Source organism: Suricata suricatta, chromosome 17 (genome assembly GCF_006229205.1).
Source record: "Suricata suricatta isolate VVHF042 chromosome 17, meerkat_22Aug2017_6uvM2_HiC, whole genome shotgun sequence".
NCBI lineage: Eukaryota > Metazoa > Chordata > Mammalia > Carnivora > Herpestidae > Suricata > Suricata suricatta.
The window spans coordinates 32683503-32700395 of record NC_043716.1 but is presented as its reverse complement, the minus strand read 5'-3'; the positions used below and the strand labels follow the sequence as shown (position 1 = coordinate 32700395).

General features: G+C 43.9%; 1 protein-coding gene across 1 annotated transcript in view; it reads left to right on the top strand.

Annotated features, from left to right (window-relative positions):
• UTP18 (UTP18 small subunit processome component) overlaps positions 1-15968 on the top strand; it is a 39482-nt gene extending 23514 nt beyond the window's left edge. Inside the window, exons 11-14 of the mRNA XM_029926713.1 lie at positions 8198-8372; positions 13334-13476; positions 15008-15043; positions 15814-15968. Of these exons, the coding sequence (XP_029782573.1) occupies positions 8198-8372; positions 13334-13476; positions 15008-15032 (343 nt within the window). The 3' untranslated portion in view covers positions 15033-15043; positions 15814-15968. The remainder of the gene's footprint in view (positions 1-8197; positions 8373-13333; positions 13477-15007; positions 15044-15813) is intronic.
• The last annotated feature ends 925 nt before the right edge of the window (positions 15969-16893 follow it).

Genomic DNA, 16893 nt, shown 5'->3' with positions numbered 1-16893 from the left:
GTGTTTGTAAATCATCTTACCTACGGAACCACTCATCAGCGCCTGAAACTTTAGAGCTTCCTACAGTGGATTTTTATGACTTCTTAGACTGGACACGACTTCAGTCAGACCCTCCCTGGGTGAGAGATGCAGTGGGTCTTGCCATCTGGAAGCACAGCGTATTCCCTGCTCTTTATTCACTTCGCTCCCTCCTTTAGGGTTAAAATTGGGGAACATCCCCACCACCATTTGAAAATCGGTCAGCTACTACCTTTGGGGCCTGGAGGAAAGGAAAGTGGGACCAGGCTGTGGAGCTTGGGGACGCTGCCAAAATAAAGGCGTTGACAAAGGCCCCTCCCCGTCCTGTGTTTTCCCTAGTCACCACTGTATGACACACCTGTAGGGAGCGACTGTCTTGGTGTGAGCCCCACGTTTGCGCAGGGTGTGCATGGTGGCGGCAGTCCATGGTGAGCAGAGCTTCTGGGAATCAGTGAAGCTCCTTTAGAATGAAGACTAGAGCTCAAAGTAATTTTGAGTAATTTTAAGCAGAACTTCCCAGAAATGACCTTCACTTAAATTTGTGAAGCTAGTCTTTTTTCTAATCCTTGCCTCTTTTCTTTTTCTTTTCAATTTTTTATTTAAATTCTAGTTAGTTAATGCACAGCAAATATTGGTTTCAGGAGAACTCAGTGATTCATCACTTACATACAAGGCCCAGTGCTCATCACTAGTGCCCTCCTCAATGCCAGTCACCTGTCTAGCCCCTCCCCTCCCACGTCCCTCGGTCAGCCCGCAGTTTGTTCTCTGTCTTTAAGAGTCTGATGGTTTAGGGTGCCTGGGTGGCTCAGTCAGTTAAGTGTCTACTCTTGATTTCGGCTCAGGTCATGATCTCACAGTTCAGAATTTTGAGCCTGTCTCAGGCTCTGTGCTGGCAGTGGGGAGTCTGCTTGGAATCCTGTCCCCCCCTCTCTGTGCCCCTCCCCCATTTGCTCTCTCTCAAAAATAAATTAATTTAAAAAAAGAATTATGGTATGTTTTCCTCTCTCTTTTCTCCTCTCCCATATGTTCATCTGTTTTGTTTCTTAAATTCCACATATGAGTGAAATCATGTGGTGTTTGTCTTTCCCTGACTGACTGACTTCACTTAGCGTAATACACTCTAGCTCCATTCATGTCGTTACAAATGGCAAGATTTCATTCTTTTTAATGGCCGAGTAATATTTGATTGTGTGTGTGTGTGTGTGTGTGTGTGTGTACCCACACACACACATATATACACTACAATTTTTTTTAATGTTTTATTTATTTCAGGGGAAGAGAGCAAGTGAAAGCATGCATTCAGGGGAGGGGCAGAGAGACAGGGACAGAGGATCCCAAGCAGGTGGTCTGGCTCTGCACTGACCGCAGAGAGCCTGACACAGGGCTTGAACTTGCAGACTGTGAGATCATGATCTGTGACGTGAGCCGAAGTCAGATGCTTAGCCAGCTGAGCCACCCAGGCGCCCCACACCACATCTTCGAATCCATTAATCAGTTGATGGACATTTGGGCTCTTTCCATAGTTGTTTGGGCTCTTGCCATATTGTTGATAATGCTGCTGTAAACATTGTGGTGCGTGCACCTCTTCAAATCTGTATTTTTGTATCTTTTGGGTAAATACCTGGTAGTGCAATTGTTGGATCAAAGGGTAGTTCTGTTTTTAACTTTCTGAGGAACTGCCATACTGTTCTCCAGAGTTTGCCTCTCTTTTTTGAATCACTTTTATTATTTTATTCATTGGGCCCTTTAACAGACCCAAACAGGAAAGAATCTGATACTAGTTTAAACTCATTTGATTTTCATTGCCTTCAGTGTAATGGAATTCTGATGTGCTTGGTCCAAGAACATTATTCAGTTTTTATTGTAAAGAAAGGCCTTAACCTTGTTGGAGCAGTTTCTGAGGTCATGAGGGAGGTGGGGAAGAGTTACTGGGTGGTGAGAAGCCAGAGGCAGAAGTGGAGCCCCACTGGCGAGGTGTTGGCTCCCTTTCTCTCCATTTCTTGTCCCCTTTCTTTCCATCTCTTTGCCCCTCTCCTCTTTTCTCTGCCCTTTCCCTCCTCCTAGTACTGGTGTGATACTCCTCTGTCTTGACCCCTGCTGTTAGGAATTAACTCTCTGATCTAAAAACTCATCCTTTTTTGGGGCACCTAGGTGGTTCAGTTGGGTAAGCATCCAACTTCAGCTTAGGTCATGATCTCGTGGTTTGTGGGTTTGAGCCCCGCATCGGGCTCTGTGCTGACAGCTTGGAGCCTGGAGCCTGCTTTGGATTCTGTGTCTCCCCATCTCTCTCCTCCTTCCCTGTTTACTCTCTGTCTCTCTCGCTTAAAATTAAACAAACATTAAAAAAAAAAACACAACTTATCCCTTTTTTTATCTGTTAATTCTTCTCATTCAGTGTCCTGACAGAAAGATGCTTCGTTTGCCGTTTTGCTCTGATAGGGCAGTAGGAAAACTAAATATATTATAAATAGATCTCTTTTCATTTATATTATTGTTTTTTATGGCATCTGTTAATGTAAGGAATGCTGTATACTTTTAGAAAGGTTTCATGTTAACTCATGCAACATCAGTGTGAGAATGTACTTGGGAGATCTCTGGACTGGCCTTCATTCTACAGGTAGGGACCGATGGTTCTGTAAGAGACCACTGAAATCATGGACAAAGTAGGGTCTGGAGGCCTGTGGTCTGAGGTTTTGAGGTGGCTGGAATCTGTGGTTAAGTCACGCCTTGGCTGCATCTTCTGTAAATGCAGTAGTGTTTCGTGACTTCCCAGCTGGTCTGGAAGTCTGTCCGTAAAAAAAGAAATAGATGAACATGCACTGTGTACAAAGCACTGTATGTGGAAAATGGGAAAGAGTTGTGATGGCCTTTGTGTGCAGAGCTGCCTCAGAAGGTAGCTCACCAAATCCAGACGACCTCATAGGTGACTTGGAGAGTCTCCTTTGTTTTATTTCCTGTGCTTACCCTGAAGAAGTTGGCAGTGTCTCCTGTTGGCAGCTATGGCGCAGATCACTAGCCTAGGTGCCCACCTTTCCTAGGGGTGCAAGCTTCGAACCACTTTGGGATCTTTGCATTTTGAGAATTTTAGGTGAAGGCTACAGAAATACCTATTTTTGTATTTTCAGATCAAAGTCCTATCAGGTGATTAGAGATTTGTTGACTCTAGTCTTCATCAGGTTCTTATAAATATACAAAATTGTCTTTTTATTATGGTTCCCATTCAAGTATTTTAAACTTCGAATAATTATTACAATAAAAAGATTTATCAGCAGATTTTTAAAGTTTATTTTTAGAGTGAGCATGAGCAGGGGAGGGGCAGAAAGAGAAAGAGAGGGAGAGAGAGAATCCCCTATTTATTTTTAGAGTGAGCATGAGCAGGGAGGTGCAGAGAGAGAGAGAGGATCTCCAGCAGGCTTTGTGCTGTCAGTGCACAGCCTGACATGGGGCTTGAACTCACAAACCATGAGGTCATGACCTCGTGAAGTCAAGAGTCAGACACTTAACTGACTGAGCCACCCTGGGGACCCTTATCAGCAAATTTTTTCCCAGCATTTACCATGTGCCAAGGATTGTTGTTTTCCGTATGTAATACTACATGTATATATGTGTATGTTAACTATATATGTATGTGTGTGTGTGTATATATATTTTTTCATATATAATCTAATTCTCATTTCCTGCTTCACAGTGTAGGTACTGTTATCTCCACTTCACAGGTAGGGGAGGCAAGGCACTGTGAGTTACTTGGTTAAGGTCACACACATAGTAAGTGGTAAAGGCGATCTTACAGTGCACATCTGGCTGCAAAGCCTGAGCTCTTAACCACTCTATTGCCCTCTTTTAAAAGTGTACCTCTCTGTGTTCATATTCTTAAATATATAAAGGTACAGTTACTAGGAGGTTTTTAAAAAATTTTTTTTTCTTTTTTTCCTAAAGTTTTATTTATTTTTGAGAGAGAGTGAGACAGCGTGAGCAGGGGAGGGTCAGAGAGAGAGGGTGACACAGAATCCAAAGCAGGCTCCAGGCTCTGAGCTAGCTGTCAGCACAGAGCCCGAGGCAGGCTTCAAACCCACGAACCACGAGATCATGACGTGACCTGAGCCACCCAGGCACCCCTCTAGGAGTTTTGTAAATTAAGAAATCTCACAAGAAAAAACTTACGGTCCAGTTTGTCTTGAGCATGAATCCTTTTGTGCCACATGTATAATCCCTTTGGAAAATCAGCTTTAACCATTCTGTGCTTCAGCTTTTACATAGCTTTATCTTTTGTCTCTTTAAGCCCCTAAATATACCTTGGCTTGCTGTTTCTCCTACTTAAATCTGGATTTTAAACCCTTAGCTTAAGACTTGCTTCAGGATTTTTGTGATTTCGGTAACCTCTCTGGGTTTGGAGACTGTGGGAGCTGGTTTTCTGTAAATTTAAATAAACAAAAGTTTTTCTTTCATCTTTATGTTGTAGTGTAATTCTGCATGTCCATCACAGTAGCCACTAGCCACATGTGGCTAGTTAAATTTAAATTAATTAAAATAAAAATGTGTTCCTTGGTGTTGCTAGCCACATTTAAGTATTCAGTAGCCGCATGTATCTAGTGGCTTCCATATTGGACGGTGCAGATACTGAGCATTTCCATCATCACAGAAGCGTTCTGTAGAGGGTGCTAGTCCAGTCTAGCCTTTTTATTGATAAGGACACTGAGGTCCAAGCATTGGGCAATTTTAGTGTTTGTTGGTTGTTACTCATTAACCTGATTATTGGCAGAGCTGGGTCTGGAATGCAGCTTGTCTGGTTCCCAGTTCAGTGATCTTCCACACTGCCACTCCCCAGACATTTGGATTTTATATTTAAAAAATACTGGATAATTGAGGACTCCAGAAAAATACGAAATTAGGATTTAGGGCCTGGAGTTGATAGTCCCTTAAAATTTTTTTTGTTTGTTTTTGAGAGACAGAGAGAGTTCGAGCAGGGGAGGGTTAGAGAGAGAGGGAGACACAGAATTGGAAGCAGGCTCCAGGCTCTGAGCTAGCTGTCAGCACAGAGCCCGATGCGGGGCTCGAACCCATGAACCGTGAGATCATGACCTGAGTCGAAGCTGGCTGCTCAACCAACTGAGCCACCCAGGTGCCCTTTGTCCTTTAATTTTAACACACTCATTGAATATATAAAGTGGGTTTCTTTTTACTTCGTCTAGAGGATCTTCAGGACATAGATGTTTTACAATGTGAGAAAAACCTGTTTTATTCGATGATGTGTTTCTGCCTTGGTCTTCTCATTTATAAAAACATTTGTCACTTAGCCAGGGATTGGGAGGTAGGCAGTGGTATGTGGTGGGGGCACATGTACCCCTGCAGCTGTTTACAGGCAAGTCGTCATGAGGTCTGCAGTTTGTGGCCCCTGTGTGCTATCTCTGTATGTCTTTTTTCTTCTTTTAATGTATATTTTTGAGAGAGGGGGAGAGCAGGGGAGGAGCAGGGAGAGAGTGGGACAGAGGCTCCGACAGCAGAGAACCTGACGTGGGGCTCAAACTCACGAACCTTGAGACTATGACCTGAGCCAAAGTCAGACGCTTAACCGACTGAGCCACCCAGGTGCCCCTCTGTGTGTCTTTTTAGCTTTGACACCTACCACCACCACTGTCCCAGTCCTGATTCGTAAGACAGACATTAATCTGGCTAGTTGCCGCTATTCCTGTTGGTGGAGATTTTGGTGTGCCAGGACTCTGGTTTCTGATCTGCTAATGGGTTGGCTGCCCCTGATTCAGGAACTTCCTTCTAGCCAGTCAGCTGTGGTTGTGGGTGGAAGGGTAATAGTCCTGTCTGTTTCTTTAGTTAAGAGTTCGGGGGTAAGCTGGTAAGCATGCTTCTTTCTCTGTGTTTCTGTTCCTCCCCTTATCTATGATACCTTGTTTTGTTTTAACTTACTGTCTTCCTTACCCAGCCCAAGTCCTGTCTCTTGTACAGCTTCGTCTGGCTGCAGCTTCACCTCATACTGATTTTTCCTGTCTTCGAGGTTCTGGGTCACATATAGAGCTTAGTGTGCTATATTATATCCTCTTGTATTTCTAGCTGTTTTACGCAGATTTATTTTTTTCTGGGATAAATTCCTTTTAGTATTCTGTATTCCTGTATTGCATACTGTTAGACTTGTAGTTCTCATTCAGTAAATACTAACCACTCTCAGTGGCACATTAGAATTAGTTACTGTCTTTTAGTGGAAATACCACTATAAGTTTCCGTACATCAAAGTGGTTAATGTGTGCCATTTTTGTTCCATAAATTTAAGCAATAGTCAAATAAAAATGAATAGGCATTATATAAGGAGGTTCTAATGTTTGTGATGGTAAGGTTTGATCTAAAATTGATATTTAGAAGAGTGCCATATGGATAACTTTTTGTCTTTAATTAAGGTGGATTTAGCTGTAAATTAGTTTTCAGCAAGAAAAGAGCTTTGGTATAAAATAAGTACAATGAATAGGTATTTTGATTTCAGTCAAAAATATAAATAAGGAGAAGAGGAATCTGTCTTAGTTTGGGTTGTCATGGTAAAGACCGATGGACTAGGGAGCAGAATCTTATTTCTTACATTCCTGGAGACTGGGAGTCTGAGGTCGAAGTGCCAGTGTCACTGGCTTCTGGTGAAGACCCTCTCCCAGGTTGCAGATGCCAACTTCTTGTGTCCTCGCATGGAAAGAGGGAGAGCACCTCTGGGGTCTCTTTTATGAGGGCTCTGACCCCATTTGTGAGGGCTTCACCGTCATGACCTAATCCCCTCCCACAGGCCCCACCTCCTAATAAGGTTTCATCATAGGAATTTAAGTGGTGCACAAATATTCAGTCTAACGAAACAATAAACCAAGGGTGTACATGCTCTCTCTGGCGTGGTTAGTGTGGGCCACACTCCGTTTGCTCTCCTGAAAGAGTTCTTAGAATCCAGCGAGAAGATGTGTATGTAAGGAATTTGAATACTCGAAAGCACTACCGTAGTGTGTGGTTGCCTGTCATTTCAGGCTGCAGAACCTTGTGTGTGAACTGACTTGGTCTTGTTCATGCGTTGTGTCTGGTTCAGTGTAGGCAGTCAGTACGTGTTTGGTAGGCGTGAGGACACACTTCTTGGAATGCACGTGTGTCACCCTTGTGTCTTTGAGGCTCTATCTTTTGCATCTTTTGGGTTTGTGTTGCCTTTGTTAGTGAAGTTTGAATTAAGTATGTATTACAAGTCCTTGTTCCTTATAAATCATGGTGCCCATAACTGGAAGTAGTCTGAACACCGAGGTCAAAAACTTTCCCCGAAGGTTCTTGTTCTGGAGTGCCTGGGTGATTCAGTTGGTTAAGTGTCCAGCTCTGGATTTCGGCTCAGGTCATGATGTCACAGTTCGTGAGTCTGAACCCAAGTCGGGCTCTGCACTGATAGTATGGAGCCTGCTTGGGATTCTCTCTCTCCCTCTTTCTGCCCCTGCCCTCCTCTTGTTCTCTCTCATGCTTGCTCTCTCAAAGTAAATAAATAAACTTAAAACCAAACAAACTTGTCTCTGAATGATTCTGTTAATGGTAAGGTCATCAGGATTTACTTTTTATGAGCATCGGATGTAATTCGTTGCTGGTAAACATTTCCGTAAACTCGAGAGTGGGTGATCACTTCTGTAATTCTTGACTGCACATGATCCCAGGAGAGCAGAACCGAGAGACCCACCGTCACACTGCCGCTCGGCACCGTTCTGACAGTTCCCACACGTACGATAGAATGAAGAAGAAGGGCGCTCTGAACAGGGGAGGGACAGCTGTCAGGCATGCTTGTCCCGTGTTAGGTCAGCCGTACACACCAGGGGGAGCGGCAGGCTTGGTCTCTCTCGTTCACCGTTGCATCCTGGCACTTAGTTCAGGTGCCCGGCATAAAGTTGACATTCAGTAAGTGTTTATTGGAGAGTCTGTGCTTACTTGGATTTTCTAGCTTGTGGTTGAAAAGCTGTCAGACTTAACAAGAGTTTAGCAAGGCTGCAGTAGAACCAGCAGAATGTGTCTGGTTTTTGTCCTGGACGCACTCTCCAGCCCTGGTACTTTTGTAACACCATACCGTGCGATTCCTTGCAAACATCAGCTTGTGCGGTTCAATCTGTAGTCACTTAGGTTGTGGAATCCCTTTTGCTCGTTTTCTAATCTGTTGTATTCCCTTTTCTCTCTGCAGGTCTAATTGTGGAGTGGTAAACATATACAATCAAGATTCTTGTCTCCAAGAAACAAACCCAAAACCGATAAAGGCTGTAATGAACTTGGTTACAGGAGTTACTTCTCTGACCTTCAATCCTACTACAGAAATCTTGGCAATTGCTTCAGAAGAAATGAAAGAAGCAGTCAGATTGGTAATCTATCTTTTCCTTTAAAAAAAATTATTGATAAAATAAAAGTTGACAGCATGGAAAGATGGTGGGAAAGAAGAGTGTTGGGTTATGTTAAAAAGAGTGGCTTCTTTTTGATGTAGAAATTATTAGCATTGTGACTTTTGGGAGTGGTTGTAGAAATGATGCACAGTTGGGGCGCCTTGGTGGCTCAGTTGGATAAGTGTCTGACTTCAACTCAGGTCATGATCTCGCAGTTTGCGGATTCGAGCCCCGTGTCAGGCTCTGTGCTGACAGCCCAGAGCCTGGAGCCTGCTTCGGATTCTGTGTCTCCTTCTGTCTCTGCCCCTACCCCATTCATGCTCTGTGTCTCTCTGTTTTTCAGTAGTAAATAAATGTAAAACAAACAAACAAACAAAAAAGAATTTCAGTGACATACAGTAGCCACCAGATTTGTATAAAGGAACATAGTTAAGGCAAACACTTCATTTTTCTAAAGTTTTTTCTCTCTACCTTTTAAAGCCTGATACAATGGAGAGGAGGCAATTTTTAGATTTTGAAAATAAACTGATCTTGAAAATAAATTACATAAAAAGGTTGCGATTTAAAGGGCTCAGTAGTACTTGTGAGTATGCCTCTGTGCCAGGAGTCCCTAGCACCTCCTCCAGGTTTGGTGATTTTCTAGGCCTTACAGCACTCGGTGTGTGGTCTTGTCACAGCTAAGAGTTATTACAGGGAGAGGATACATAGCAAAACTAGCCGAGGAAAGGGTGCATGGGGCCGTCCGGAGGAAGCCAGGCACAGGCTTCCAGGAGCCCTCTCCTAGGGGAGTCACACAGGACAGGTTTAATTCCTCCGGCAAGTTGTGACCACTCACCTTCGGTGATTTCTACCAGGAAGTCCCTCATTAGGGACTCCATGCCGAAGGTGGTTGATCATGTAGCCACCCTCTACCCAGCATGTTCCTGAGATCGAGGCTTCCGGAAGGGCAGGCGTTGAGCAGAAACCACATCATACAGATGTTTGAGGCCTGGTGAGCCATCCCTTATCATTTGGGGAAAATGTCGCATCAGTGGAGGGACCTGTTTACCAGTTGGGTTCCCAGACGCGATCTAAGGGCCACCTGTGCACGCATGCCGTTCTGAGGGTCACAGCCTGGCGTCTGCGTGGGCTCTTTTCTGCCCTACCTCAGAGCCCATTTTAAAGGTCGTTGCGTGTCTGGGAAGCTTCCTGCTCTCCAGGCAGAACCAGTTTCCTTACTCATTTCAGTTCTTCGCGCTTGGCCCAGGTAGACACAGAGCGTCGAAGACAGCACTGCCTTGTGTTGTCATTGTGTGTTTACTACCGAGTTATAAGCACTTCGCAGAGACCAATGTTTCTACCTTGTTCACTTAGCAAAGCGTCAGCCAAGTGTAATAGTGTATAGTTTTCAAAGATTTACAAAGACTTCTTCAAAAAAATTTTGAGCCAAATAACAGTCCTCAGAGGAGTAACTCCCCCAAAGTCAGCAGCTAGTAAAGGGCAGAACTGTTCTTCTGGAGTCTCCATTCTTCGTAGAACTTTAGTGGTTTTCCGGCTGAACCCCTCTAGTCCCTGGAATGGGTACAGAACTTGGGAGGGCAGGGAGGACCAGGAGCAGGCCGGGCTGTGCCTGTGTCACACAGAGCAGCTCTGCTCTCATCTGTGCTGTGTGTTGGCATTTTGCGTAAGATCTTCTTGGAAGGAAGAAAGAATTCTGTTGGAAAAGAGTGAAGAAATGCAGCACTGCATTTTATGGCCTCTGTGTGTTGAATGACTTGTTTGATAAACGGGAAGGTTCTAATTCAAGTCAGCTTGAAAAGCCCCACTCTTCTAATGGGAGTGGTGGAACGAGCACACATTAACCTCGTGTCGTTCTAATGGTAGTAAATTGTTTTTGGAAAACCATGGGATCTGTCTCCTGTTGACATAATATATTCTAAGACGCCCAGTAGTTAGTTCTGCCTAGTTTGCTTCGGTGATCATGGCAACATTTATGGGTTTTCACTGTGGCAAAAATTACACAAGGAATTCATTAGTAACAGCCAAATCCCATTTTTTAAATGGTAGTCAACCATAATATCTAATGGAAAGTAGCCAGGCATAGCAGCTTCAGAATGCCTCCGTGAAACAGCGTTAGTGTCATTAAATGCAGCCTCTTATAAAGATCCAAACAGTTCTGTGATCCTAGCACAAAGCAGTGAATGTAAATCTAAGCCATTGCACCAAGTAAGAGACACAGAAGTTAAATTGTTATGCATCTACAGTCTTTGATGTAGTAGAAAGTTGTGGAACTTGTTACCCATTAAATTAAGGATGAGTGAGCTTGTCACTTGTTGAATTTTGATAACCTGGGCCCTTAAATGTGATCACAGAAATGGTGTTGGAGGTAAAGAGGTTGGGTTTTTACGGGCTTTTTCTTCATTAACAGCTCACCTATAGCTTTTAATACAAGGGCCGTAAAGAGAGGTTCGAACACAGCTGGTGTCTGAGCAGGTGGGTGCGAGCCAGGGGTTGAAGGAAAGATGTGCTAATGTGGTGACCGTCCACTGGGGGCCTCACAGACGCACACCTGTGCGTCTCTCAGGAGACCCTTGTAAATGTGGTGTTGCTCCTGAGAGTCACGTCAGTAGAGGAGATAAAGTATAAAAATACGAGGTGTTTGTCCTCTGTCGAAAAGAACACATCGTCCTCTTGTGTGAAGCCGTGGCCCCTGTGAATGGTTGTGTAGGCTTTTTGTTGCCTGAGGGCACCACATCTAAGGTGACCCCATTTACGTCTTAAACTTTATTAAGTGTGTGTGTTTTATCACATTATTTCTGGTACTCTCTTCTGTTTATTTAGCTACAAAAATAAACCGCTTCCATCAGGTGAAGGGGCTTTAAAACATTGATATGTGTCTCGTGCCCCAATTTTTGCCCCATAGTGAGCCCCTGTTTGTAATAACATAACTGGTTAAGTATGAAATTAACATTGAATCCAAATTAGGAGACTGTTTTTTCTAAGTTAGTTTAGAAAATAAAAAGCGTGGTTTAATATAATTATCTTTTAAGAAGTCATTCAAGTTAAAAGATTGATTCTAGTATATATTATTTTGGAAGAGGCACAAAAGGCTTCAGAGTCACGCCAGCAAAGTTAATGAGCAAGTATCTGGGATACAGTTTAAGTGTTTTTTTTAATGTTTATTTACTCTTGAGACAGAGTGAAAGAGTACAAGCAGGGGAGGGCAGAGAGAGAGGGAGATATAGACTCTAAAATGGGCTCAGGCTCTGAGCTAGCAGTCAGCACGGAGCCCCACGTGGGGCTTGAGCTCATGAACAGTAGGATCGTGACCTGAGCCGAAGTCGGATGCTCAACTGACTGAGGCACTCAGGCGCCCAACGGGGGCACAGTTTAAAAGTACCAGGTGACACATAAGGTGGAGATGTAAGTTAGGCATAGGACAGTTCTGTTCTTGCCACTCGTAGGACATAGTTATTTCCTGATGCTCTCTCATGAGGCCTCAGATCACCTATTCAAAGCTGGTGCGAGCCTGGAGGATGCAAAGTGCAATTGAGAAGCCGAACACTTACCAGAAATCCATGTAATTTTCACATTCCCAAACGAAGAGTAAAAAGATTTTGCAGTATTTGTATTGTGGCTCCTCTCCTAAAATAACTAGTCTGCTTTTTTAAGTTGTTGTTCTTTTTAAATACATTTTTCAAGGAACCTATATAAAGAGTGGTATTTTAGAAGTTTGCAAGTTCAGATCAAGTCTGCCAACTTCTTAGCTTTAATGGGTCAAGACCGCTTCTCATTAGTACTAATGCCTGTGCATTGATGCCGTGCTGTGCAAGCAGAACCTGCTTCCTGGGAAACTTTCGAGTAATTGGAATGGCTGGGAGATCCGCAGTGAGCTTTACTTTCTTGACAAAATGGTCAATAGGTATATAGCAGAAGGAGTTGGGCCTAATAAGTGACTAACTGAAACCTGTTTCAGGGACAGATGTGTATATCACTGGGTTTACCGGGGGCTCGTCTACCAAATCACCTTGATTGGGTGCTTTATAGCCTCATTTAAGAGTGTGGAGGCTGACAGACCACCAGAGGTAAATAGCTGCGCGAGGGCTCTCCACACGTCCTGGGACACTAGGCGCTCCGTTTGTTGGAAGAGCTGGAGAATCTTTGAAAGTGAGAGTTGTTGAAATCCTAGTCTGCTTCAGATAACTGCTTCCATGCTGGGATTTTATTTACCCACAAATCGGGTGAGGACTTGCTGCATTGATCTTGGACTTGGGCTCGTTTTCCCCAGCAGTGGACTCTCGTGGTGGGAGAGGCGGTGCCCCTCCTCATGTTTAGGCCTGGCTAGGAGGTGAGCTTTTTGTCTCTCTCTAAATCAGAACGCAGTTTTCACTCAACAAACCAGGTTTCCATGATTTTGCCTTCCTTGAGAGAAGATTGGAAAAGGCAGAGAACATACACTGGAAAAGTAAAAGTATGGAAAGGAAATTGTATGATAGTGGGAGAGTTGATATGACTTTGCTGGGCTTCCATTATATAAAATCAGATCCTTATAACGTTTAAAGTATCGTTCCCTGTGACCAAATTTTAGTATTGTGTACTGTGGTCACTAAGTTAGAGCATTATTGGGTACTGCTGTTGACGTTTTACTTTCGTGTATTCATTTATTTATTCACTCAGCAAACACTGGAATCTGGCAGGCACTATGCTAGGTGCTGCATTAAAAGCATCGAGGAAACTCTTCCCTCCCGTCCCTCCCGTTCCTCCCTTCCCTCTCAGTTAATAGCACATCAAAAATCAAATTTTAATTTCAGAACACTTGGCTCCGTTACGAGAATTGTACATCATGTGTACGGCAATCAAAATGAACTTTTTGTTCCAGCTAGAAGGGAGAATGAAGACTAAAATTTAAGAAGGAGGAGTTCGTAGTTGCTGCCATTTAAAGCTTCCTATTATTTCCTACACAGGTGCACCTTCCTTCCTGTACGGTGTTTTCAAACTTCCCGGTCGTTAAAAAGAAGACGATCTCTCTTGTTCATACCATGGATTTTTCTCCCAGAAGTGGGTATTTTGCCTTGGGAAACGAAAAGGGCAAGGCCCTGCTCTATAGGTGGGTGTGATTCATGTTTAACGTCAGAGACACTCGTAACCTTCTTTTGAACGAAACGTAGGGGAGATACTCGTTACAGTCCCAGTTCTACGCTTACATGCAGTGGATTAATCAGCTACAGTGATAAATTATTAGTTGTAGGGTGTTCAGCCTGTCATCTTCATTATCCAACAAAGTGCATTTTTCTGCCATAAAATGTGACTAGCAGAAAAGCTCACCTGGGGCTTTTTAAATTTTTTTAAAATTTTATTTATTTATATTTATTTGGGGGTGGTCAGCTATATTTTGAGAATGTCAAATTGAGGAAGAGTAGCCACTTTATTTTTGAAAAATTTTAAATGTATTTATTTACTTAGAGCATGAGCAGGGGAGGGTCAGAGAGGATCCCACGCGGTCAGCACAGACCCTGATGCGGGACACGAACTCATGAATTGTGAGATCACGACCTGAGTTGAAATCAAGCGTCAGCTGCTTACTGAGTCCTCCAATCCACCCCACCCTCCCCGAGCAGCCACTTTCTTGGTTCCTTATGTTTAGGTTAACTTTGTTGATTTGGTAATTCATTATTTACTTCACTGGATAGAAGTGGTTTTTTTTGAAAACGGTGCTGCTCTTCCTGTAGCTGTGAGCTGTAAATAAGAATGGCAGCCACAGAGATGTCTGAAAGTTACGCTCTGCCCGCGTTCTTTTCTGCACTCAGCACACTTGGCTGTAAGGCCGGAGCAATCCCAGTCTAGCTGCAGTTGCTAGAAGATGCAGGTGACAAGGCAGCTCTCCTGGGTTTGCTGACGAGCTGGAAGCCGGTGGCTTCAGTCACAGCCCCCTGTCCTTGCTCCCTGTGTTGGTGGCGAATGCTGCATAGGATCCTGTGTTTATGTTTGTATGCTTCAGGGAAGACCTGCTTTCACAGACCCGAAATCTGGTGTGAAGAGGAGGCATGTAAATTGGTTTAGGGGAGATCGTTGTGAAAAGAGGTTATGGCAGCCAGTAATAGGGTTTCAGGGTCTGCACTGAAAGAAAAATGGGTTACATGTGGAACATCAGTGGATCCCATCATTTTCACTTGCAGTCCTCTTTGGAGTGTTTCTTTCAGTTGGGGTTTTATTCAAGAATGCAGATTCCTACCGCACTTACAAATCCTTTCCCAAAACCTTGGTTTATATAATGGAATTTTCTTTAGGTTTAAGCACCAGAGACCACTGGCGTTTTGTCCAGAGCAGTGCTGACTAGTGAGACTGTTTCTAGCAAGTGGGTGGGACTGACGTTTGTGTCGGGGGCGGCTGGTCGGGTATTGCTTAGAGCCCAGTTCTACGCTTTGGAGCAAGCTCCATGCTTTCAGTAACACCCGAGGCATTAGCCTTAGGGTCCTGCAGAAAGTCACGTTGAAGGGACTTAACCTGGCAGGATCGTCATGGTTACGTTTCCCCCTCCCCAGCTCACCCCAGCCTTCCCACGTGCCATTCTGTGATCTGATTGAGTGACTCTGGATAATCACAAAGTTGTTTAGATGATTTATCGTTTACTTTTTCAGGTTGCACCATTACTCAGACTTCTAAAGACATTTGAAGTAAGAAAATCCTTATTTATTGATTCTTTAGGTTTTAAGGTTATACCCATTGCTGTCACTTGGCAGAGGGACCCCATGAGCTGATCTTTGTTACTTTGCCCCAGGATTGCTATATCTTTAGGTAGGGGAGTGGGAAGGAAGTAGATCAGGAACAGCGCACTTGGACTTGAACCTCCCCTGGGAATTTCTATCCTAAATCACAATAGTCCGGTTCTGGCTTTCTGAGGTCAGATCTCTAATATAATGTTCAGTAATGGTCATCAAAATTGTTATTACTGAACATTTAATCCACAAAGGCTAGACATAATAATGAGAGAGAAGTATCTTCACATAGAATTCTAGCTTCCAAGAGCTCAAACCCTCTTATTTTGTGTATGGCCCTTGAGAGATTAAAAGTGGCCTGCCCTGGGGCTGGTTAATGGTAGCCTGTCACACAGCTAGCCAGTGGCTGGTCATGAGTCCTGCGGCCAAGTATTTAAAACAGTAAGACCTGTGTCCCTCTCCACGGCCTGATTTGATGTGGAAATACAGTAGTTCTGAGGTTGAGCTTTGCGGCTGGCCTGCTCCTCACGGTTGACTCCGTGGGGCTTCTCTGAGATTCCCACATGTCGGGGAGGCTCTGAGAGTGACTTTACTTGTTGAGCAGAACATCAGCCTGGAGGGGAATCAGTCCGGGTCTCCCGCCCACCCCAGCTCTGTGGCCAGCGCATCTGTTGTTGGTGACCAGCATCTGTAAATCAGATATATACTATGTTCTTTTCTTTTCTCAGATCCACTTGAGTCAGAAGAGCAGCCCGTCTTGATTTTCTCAGAAACTTCATGAATGTGTGATTATATGCGGCTAATGATTTATTGAGCCAGCTGTGCTTATTTAAGTTAACAGAAATTTCTTAATAAACACATAGCAACTTTTGTTTGAAAATAAGTGTAAGTTCTTTCCTTTCCACCTACACCCAGACACGCTGACTTGGATGCATTTCTTTTCAGACTAAACATGAGAGGTTGGGAACACCTGTGTGCAGCCAGAAATCCCATAGACAGATCTTCTGTTTCGTAGTTCAGCCTAATTCAGATTCCGCCCTTTCCCAGCATAGAGCTCTCCATGCTGACAGCGGTTTTGATGAGCGGTGGAGGTCAGTTGGCGGGAGATGAGAGCAGTGAGGACCCATGGGGTTAACTTTGAACTTGCAAATTGGAACTGAGAATTCTGACTTTCCTGGGTTTGGTACTTCAAGTGGGCGTCATTGTTACTTGCGGGAGAGGGTCACACAGAGCCTGGTACTTGTGTCCTACTATTTAGCCACTCCATTCCCTGGAAGTATTTAATGTTTATTTATAAAACTTTTTTTGTTTATTTTGAGAGAGAGAGTGTTTGGGGGAGGGGCAGAGAGAGAGGGAGAGAGAGAATCCCAAGCAGGCTCTGCACTGTCAGAGCCTGGTGTGGGCTTGATCCCACAAACTGTGAGATCATGACTTGAGCCAAAATCAAGAGTCAGACCTTTAACCGACTGAGCCATCCAGGCGCCCCTCTTATGTCAATTTAAATGTTTCGTTTAATTCAGGTTTCAGGGTTGACGGTTGTATAATTCAGCTGTGGCATAGCCTTACTTTAAACTAGTCCCTACGGATACAGAAGTGCTGATGCATAGGAGCACATGTACCCCAATGTTCATAGCAGCACTGTCAACAATAGCCAAATCATGGAAAGAGCCTAAATGTCCATCACCTGATGAGTGGATCAAGAAGATGTGGTATATATACACAATGGAGTACTACATGGCAATGAGAAAGAATGAAATCTGGCCATTTGTAGGAAAGTGGATGGACCTTGAGGGTGTCATGCTAAGCGA